This window comes from the organism of the source record quoted next, unplaced genomic scaffold (assembly GCF_019419815.1).
Source record: "Pyrus x bretschneideri cultivar Hongxiangsu unplaced genomic scaffold, Pyrus_bretschneideri_v1 Contig149, whole genome shotgun sequence".
Classification (NCBI taxonomy): Eukaryota; Viridiplantae; Streptophyta; class Magnoliopsida; order Rosales; family Rosaceae; genus Pyrus; species Pyrus x bretschneideri.
The window spans coordinates 43,775-52,285 of record NW_025999445.1 but is presented as its reverse complement, the minus strand read 5'-3'; the positions used below and the strand labels follow the sequence as shown (position 1 = coordinate 52,285).

At 37.4% G+C, this 8,511-nt stretch overlaps 1 protein-coding gene across 1 annotated transcript; it reads left to right on the top strand.

Annotated features, from left to right (window-relative positions):
* Positions 1 to 947: 947 nt before the first annotated feature.
* Positions 948 to 3,152, top strand: LOC103941164 (probable WRKY transcription factor 40). Its single transcript, XM_009351358.3, has 5 exons — positions 948 to 1,223; positions 1,347 to 1,415; positions 1,809 to 2,150; positions 2,257 to 2,373; positions 2,490 to 3,152. The coding sequence occupies exons 1-5, from the start codon at positions 1,146 to 1,148 to the stop codon at positions 2,841 to 2,843; spliced, it is 960 nt and encodes a 319-aa protein (XP_009349633.2). The 5' UTR covers positions 948 to 1,145; the 3' UTR covers positions 2,844 to 3,152.
* Positions 3,153 to 8,511: the final 5,359 nt, after the last annotated feature.

The window sequence follows — 8,511 nt, the reverse complement described above, 5'->3', positions numbered from 1 at the left end:
ATGGTTAGTTCTAAATCTACTGTCCAATGTAGATCTTCATCGATTGTTTATGAAATATTAGTTTAATGTAACTCTTTGTTTTCTCTTTTCAAATCAACTAGTTCTTGGATAAATGGAAGGTGATTCCAATTCCAAGTTCAAGTTATCATTGCTAATAAACAAAAGTTTAACTTTTGTCTCTGTAAAACTGTAAAATATCCTTCACTTGAAATTTTACAATAAACATGTTGACAGGTTTGGACATGCGAATCAAAAAATACAAAAATATATAGAGAATTTTAATGAAAAGCTCATAATACTGTTCACTTTAACGAAAAATCACGTTTTTATACTAAAAAGTCAATCCTTATACTATTTATTTTACCCTTTATTTTATCTTTATCGTTAAAACTTAAAATTTTCAAATCTTTCTCACTAATTTTTTTTTTTTTAAAGATATATGCATTTTTCATCCACGTAAAAACAAAAAACAATACATAGATTCATGGAACGTGGAAAAAATGCTTCGAAGTTCAAAACGCGACAGAAAAGCAAACCCATAATATTACTCATTGATACGATATTCATTACCCCACTTAGAAAAACAGAAAAAGTAGAACTTATTATAATAGTATGACGGACAAATCATCGGGTCAATATAGAACTTCTCTTGCTTCCTTCCACTATTCTTTAAAATAAAATAATAAATTATTAAAATATTAGAAATAAAATAAATTCATTAGTATACACACACACTACAATTCAAATGACTTATTTAATTCTTGGGGTGGCGTGCTTGACTAGAAAAATCAAGTATAAGGAAATTCAAACTCCATGACGACCGACACGTCGTACAGCTTGCAGTTCTTACATATAATTATTCCTCTTATAAACGCACACCAAAAGCGAGTCTATATACAGCTCTTCACTGACACTACTCATCTCTTATCTTTCCTTCTCTCTCTCTTTCTCCTCAGTTTCCTTCTGTCTTCTCATCTCTTATGAGAGCTTTCTCTGGTTCTATATATTAAACTGCCTTTCATTTGGTAAAACTCAGACGGTTTCACACAACTACTTGGTCAAGATTTAGGTCAAACTTGAGGGCTTGAGAGATTTTCTTGAGGATTATTACAAGGAAGGAAGAGCTGTTGTTAATTTCAAAGGAAATGGACTACTCAGCTGCATATGATGATACTTCTTTGGATCTTAATTCCATGCCTCTCAGACTTTTCAATGACACTCCGGTAAGTCGAAAATTATATGTATAAAAATCTCACGAATATATAGTTATATCACTTTGCTTAATTGTTTATAAAAGTTGCTCATGAACTTATAGAAGTCTAAATATTTGCTTTGATTAATTTCAGATGATCAAAAAAGAGGTGCATAGCAAAATATTGATCGACTTTGGGAGGCAGCTTTCACCTAAAGAAGAGGTTGGTTTCTTAGTTTTCTCCGCCTTATCTTCTCTATCTTCTTGTTTTGTGGTTGCCAATGAAGACCTGCCTTCATGGTTTATAAGGATATTCTACTATTTATTTTTCACAATCTTTTTCTTTAGGAAGAACTAATCTACTGCTTATAAAACTTCAATATACAACCTCTTTAACACTTGAAACATGAACTATATATATAGTAGTAGGCCGTTGAACCACGCGCTTAGGATTTTCGCTACCATGAAATATAAATGTTTAATTAGTAGTAGACCCCTGAAGCGTCTATTTGGAAGCTTAACATATGGTATCAGAGCATATGTAGTTTGATATCAAGAAATATAACTGCTTGGGTTCCATGGCTAGCTAAAAGATTTATGATCTGCTTTGATTCAGAGCGGTGCCCTATTGGAAGAATTGCACCGAGTGAGTGCAGAGAACAAGAAGCTAACAGAAATGTTGACGGTGATGGGAGAGAACTACAATGCTTTGAGAAACCAACTGTTGGAGTACATGAGCAAGAACCCTGAGAAGGAGCTTAGCCCAATTTCAAAGAAAAGAAAGTCCGAAAGCAGCAACAACAACACAAACAGTAATAATATCATGAATGGAGCAGTGAATAGAAACTCGGAGAGCAGTTCCAGTGATGGAGAGTCCTACAAGAAACCAAGAGAAGAGATCGTCAAGGCTAAGATTTCAAGGGCTTGTGTCCAGACAGAAGCATCTGATACAAGCTTGGTAATTAGTTAGTCCTCAATCCGTAATCAATGTCACACACTTACAATGAACTCAATTTTATTTATTTGAGTTGTTGTATTGAGCAATTTTATGTGTATTTTAATAGGTTGTGAAAGATGGATATCAATGGAGGAAATATGGCCAAAAAGTTACTAGGGATAATCCTTGTCCTAGAGCTTACTTCAAATGCTCTTTTGCTCCAAGCTGCCCTGTCAAAAAGAAGGTGAGTGAATTCCTTAACCTTCTTGTTGCTTAAAACTTAGTGTAAATAGACGATTTCGTTTGCTTTTCATTGTTCTTATAAGTTAAATGTAATTTTGTCTATAATTTCCTCTTCAGGTTCAAAGAAGTGTTGAGGACCAATCTATTTTGGTGGCAACTTATGAAGGTGAACACAACCACCCCAACCCTTCCCAAATTGAAGCAACATCGGGCTCAAACCACTGCGTGGCAATAGGATCCGTCCCTTGCTCAACCTCCCTTGGCTCAACTGGACCTACAATTACTCTTGACTTGACCAAATCCAAGTCCAGTACTGCAGATGCCAAGAGCACAAAAACAAGAACTGAAACACCCGAAGTTCGCAAATTTTTGGTGCAGCAGATGGCTTCTTCCTTGACAAAGGATCCCGATTTCACGAAAGCACTTGCAGCAGCCATATCAGGAAGAATACTTCAACATAATATTTATTGAAAGAAAAGAAATGGTGAAGGTCAATTAAAAGCCTTGGTCTTTCACTAGTTAGACTGTTTCTGAAGATTAGGTGTATTTGTAAATACAACAATGGAAAAAGAGGCCAGTACAAGGACACTCTTTTTAATTCCAATCCGCAGGGGATTTAAAATTTCTTCGGAATTTGCTCGGCTAAAAGTTCAGCTAAAATGCATTAATCTGCACAATTGTAACAATGAGCAGAACTAAGAGCCAGAGCTTTCGAATCCTATGGTTTCAGCCTAACCGGCTTTTGTATCTCCGAGAACACTAATTTAATGCCTGCTTCGTCCATGGTCTAAGAAAAATTGTGAGTGTATTTTTGCTCACTTGGTGGTAATGATCACCATTTTATTTATTATTATTGAATAAGTTTAATTTTTTTAATTTGTATTTATTCATTACATAGATTTCGAAATTCAAAATTATTCAACAATAATAAATAAAACGATGAGCTTCATCATCACTTGTTATCTCTATACAAGTTTTTCCCTCGAAAATTTTCTTTACATGTTGAATCCCAATTTTGAGAGAGAGAGAAGCTGTTGAGTTCAACGGTGGACGGTCAGTCGGTGTTTATTTCTTGGTCAATGATAGACAATGGAGGCTTTCAAAAAGTGAAAGATGTCTGACATAACCTACCATTACCACATTGGTGTTTGATTCAAAAGAAATAGAGAAAACAATGAGGAAGTTGAGCTAAACTGGGAAAATTTTACAAAGATGGTGACAAAATGTAGACATCGAAATTTCGATGAAATGAATATTAACCAATAAATAAAATTTCAACGCTCACGTGTCATATAAATTTTAGACGTAGCGTGTGACTCAATGAAAAAGAGAAATGAATCAGAAAAGTCATCAAATGGGACATGTGTCAACACCTAGTAGAAATGATTTATTTCATCTGAATATTATATTCAAAATTAGCCTTGAAAATTTCTATAAATAGAAGCCAATTTCATTCTTTTTTTTTTTTTGACCAATACACATTACACCAAAACCTTGAAGCCTTGAAACTCTAAAGCTCTCAAGCAAATCCCGAAGGATCAAGAAAGCCCTCTTCGTTCTTCGTCAAATCCTCCTTCAAGATCAAGCCCCGACAACCCTTGAAGAACTTCCACAAACTCAAGATCAAGCCCCAACGGGCCTTGAAGAAAGTGTTCATCGTTCATCACCTATTCATCCTAAGATCAAGCCCCAACGGCCCTTTGGATCAACAACTTCAAGATCAAGTCCAAAAGCCCTCCACGATCTGGTCATCCTTGTTCCTCAAGATCAAAGCCTCAACGGCCCTTGAAGAAACTTCCAACTGTTCATCCAAAATCAAGCCTCGACAGCCCTTGGATCAACAACACGTCAACAAACCAACATCTTACGAAGATCGAATCAGAGGACCAAATTACAAAGAGATTGTACCCCCAAAATCATTAATACAAAATATTACTTTGTACATGTGTTATTGTCTCGTTCGTCGTTAGGAATTTTCGTGTTTATAAATTTGGTACGCCCAATGGAACAATCGCTACCTCTTATCTCTGTCTCCGTTCAAGATATTCAAGCACTCTCCATGGCTTCAAACAAAGAACAAGTCATGACCATCGTCACTACCTCCATTGAAAAACAGCTAGTTCAGATGAAGGAAACAATTGCGAGGCTGATAAAGACTGTTGAAGAGAAAAACTTGCAAACCACCGGACTCATCAACCGTCTGGAGGAGCAGCATGGCGTCAAAGTGAAACCAAGCTCTCTTCCAACTAAGATGACCGAAGAAGGATTCAACCCAAACGCCTACGAACTCATGTCAAAGGCTGGGCCTGACTTTGCTTCCTCTTCAAATCTTGGAAAGAAGGTTTCAAACACCGTCAACGACAAAGATCGTGACCTCACAGAGACTCAAAAGAAGTTGAAGGAGCATGATTACGGAGTTGACAACAACAAAGCTGGACTTGGCTTCACACCAAATGCACCTGTGAAATTTCAAGCAAAGCGAAAAACGCTAGCGTTCAACACATCAGCGTGAGCATTGAACAAAATCAAGATGAGCCTAAACTTCCCATTCGAGTGTCGGTCTTCGATAGGCTGAATCATTCAAAACCCATAAATTCGGCACTTGATCGCATTGGTGGGCAAAACCGAACTTCCGTGTTCAAATGGCATAACACGCCAACACCCCAAAGCTCTGTTTTTGAAAGGTTGTCAAAACCTAAGAAACAAAGCAGCAAGGCTAGCTTTCCTTCACAATGATCGGCTTTGGAAAAACTTGAAGAAACCAAGAAACCTTCTAGAAAGAGGAAGACAACGCCAAAGGAAGAAAAGCTTGACGGTCTAGTAGGAAAAGACGATGTTCAAAGCTCGATTCCTTTAAGGATGAAACACCAAGCAACCTTGGAGGTCGACACGAAAGGACCACTGAAGGTAAGGAGGCGCATCATCGTCCACACTGCAAATCTTCATGCCAAAAAACCCAAGAAGATGGCACTGAAGATGAAATCCTTAAGAAAGACGTCACTTCTGGCTCTTTCGACTCAAAGTCTTCACCTCGACCGTTAGGGGCATGCTCGAAGTCAAGTGAAATTGAAGGATGGACTCATGTCACTCTGAAGAAACTGCACGAAAAGCGTAAGTCTTCTCCACAAGTGCACTAATCAGAAAAGAGGCAAAACAACTTTCGCCAACCTTCAAAGCAATGGGAAAATGTTGAAGATAAGAAAATTTCAACATATAGATCATTCATGCGTGATCTCTTCTTCCTCGAATATTTATTCAATTACTCGGTCAAGGCTCCTTGCTTACTATGAAGATTGTGAGGAACGCCTCTCCAAGATCGCTTCGAAGAAATTGGACAAGCAGCAACCATCTTGTCCACAAGTTTATCAGTTGAAAAGGGGGAAAAGCAACTCTTGTCAACCTCCAGAACAATGTGAAAGTGTTGGCGATAATGAAATTTTGACACAAAGATTGTCCATCCCTATCACAATGTGCGACCTCTTCCCAGAAGACTTCTTCAATTACTCGGTCAAGGCTCATTCCTATGAAGATTGCGAGGAACGCCTCTCCCAGATCGCTTGATAAATCCACAACAACAACCAAAAGCTCCTTGTCCGCATAAGCGTAAAAGGCGACAACAAACGTTCCTTGCCTGCACGAGCTGAAACTGCAAACGGCACCAAAAGCTCCTTGCCTGCTGATAGGAGCATATTCATGCGACTTAAATGGCTTGTTCTCGTGCATTTACGTTATGTTTCTTTAGTTATTTTAGTACTTTAAGCTATTTTCATGTGTTTGTAGGTCCAAAGGGCTAAAGGAGCAAAAAGATGCATTTTGGAGATTTTTGGAGCACTTTTGGGCTAAGGATGGATAGCTTATGCCTGGAGCCAAAATGTTGGACGAAATTGAAGACCTAATTGGAGCCAAAGTGTTGGAACCTTGTTCTCTTTAGTTTTAGGACATTTAAACCTTTCCTAATCCCAATCATGTCATGCATAACACACATCCATTCTAACACATTGTCATTGCACATGCATTTCCTTCATTAATTAACCCACATGCTCCCATTACTTATCATAACCACATATCATATCACTTATCACTTATCACTTATCATCATCACTTTATCATATCACTTATCACTTATCACTTATCATAACCACTTATCACATCATAACCACATATCATATCACTTATCACTTATCATCATCACTTTAGCTTTAATTCACATGCACATTCACTCACCACAAACATTTCACATGCATACCTATTCCACAAATCAGCCACACATTCACACCTTTCTCCCTAAAACCGTGCACATGCTATCACCATGCATCCACATGCACTTGTTCCCCTTTCATCATTCCCTTTATTCTTTCATCATTCCATCCACTCATTCATCAATCCACTCCCATCCATTTCATCATTGCAAACATTCAAACAAACACCACACAATGCCGTGGCTCCTATCCCATTTCCAGATTTCCCCTTTGCATTTCCCCTTCATAAATCAGCCACATGCACTTTAATCATTCAATCACACCAACACACATTCAATCTCCAACCTTTGCCGTGCATTACTCTTCAGATTTCCAACAATTTCACATGCATTCCATCTTTTAATCACATGCACATTCACCTTGCATTTGCAGAAAATCCACTTCATAACACATGCATCTTGGCAGATTTCACATGCACTCATGCACATTCACCTTAATCATTCACATAGCTTTAATCCACATGCATTTCCACCTAGATTTCCACCTCACAACCACCAGAAATCAACCAAAACCGTGCATTCCCTTTCATTTCTGTCAAAGCACATGCATTTCCACCCTTTAATCACATGCACAAACAGCACATGCATCTCCCATCACCATTTCAGATTTCCACCAAGTTCCTAGCTGTCATGTTCCCCCTATTTCACCTATAAATACTCATTCATTCATTCTCATTCAGACACAATCCATTCACCACAGAAATAAGGCCTTTGTGCTAGAAATCCACCCATTCCAAACACTCTTCCATAAACTCATCCATTGCAGAAATGTAGACCATCAAACCACCCCCTTTGTGCCGTGAATCTCCCCTACAAATCCAAACACCATCCTTCCATTCCTCCACCACTACCCAAACCATTCACACCATCAAACTATCCTTAGACCTTGTGCTACAACGAAGAGGAAGATAAGAGTGCCTAAACGTTCATACAATTCAAGTTTGAGTTGTTGGAATGTTTAGGTGTTTCTTTGATTTCTATGTTTAATTTCAATACTCTTTGTTTTGTACGAATGAGGCATGGAAGAGAAGAGTGCCTAAACGTTCATACAATTCAAGTTTGAGTTGTTGGAATGTTTAGGTGTTTCTTTGATTCTCTTTGTTTTGTACCATGAGGAACTAAACCCCCCTTGGTTGGGGGGTGATTCGAATATATGTTTATGCTTGCATTTTGATTTGAATACTTCTAATTGCGTTTCATAAGTTGTGGATTTAATTTGTTTAACCGTTTGATTGATAACTTATTTATGTATGTTTATTGAGAATGCGCGCTTAATTTTCATGCATGAATATGACGCTAGAATATAAGTAAGTTTCACCTAATCGTTATGAACTTATATTCACAAGTAGTGGAGGTTGCTTATAAACAATCGCGTTAAACAAATTCTTGGCATAAGTTTCATGCAATCCATAGTAACGAATGCCTCGTCAACACTTATAATTTTCATAGAGCGTAATGATTCTTGCTTGTATCTCTTCTATGCATTCATGTTGAGGACTTGTGGGGAATTTTTTGAATTGTTGTATGCGCTAACCCATCCAATTCAATAACGTTAGGAAGATTTGAAGGTTAATTAGTGCATCACGGTTAACCCGGGGTGTTGAGTTTCATGGTTTATTGAAATGCAATTGGAAATCATTTTATTATGCAAGTATAAGATGTATGGAGATGAATCCCTTAGCCATTCTATCATCCATTCATTCCATTCCATCAATTTCGTTTTACAATCTGTTTCGTTTATTAACTTGTTTTGTTATTTCAATTTTCGTATAAATCTAAATCCCCCTTTACTTTAATGTCCAATTTAGTTAGAAATCAATTTAGTTTGTGCTTTTAAGTGTTTTGATTCATTTTATTTCCCAATTTCGTCCAAATTCACCA

Coding starts and splice junctions, on each gene's coding strand:
- LOC103941164 (XM_009351358.3), top strand. CDS start 1,146: ATGGACTACTCAGCTGCATATGATGATACTTCTTTGGATCTTAATTCC. Junction 1,224..1,346: donor GACTTTTCAATGACACTCCG/GTAAGTCGAAAA, acceptor GATTAATTTCAG/ATGATCAAAAAAGAGGTGCA. Junction 2,374..2,489: donor GCTGCCCTGTCAAAAAGAAG/GTGAGTGAATTC, acceptor TTTCCTCTTCAG/GTTCAAAGAAGTGTTGAGGA.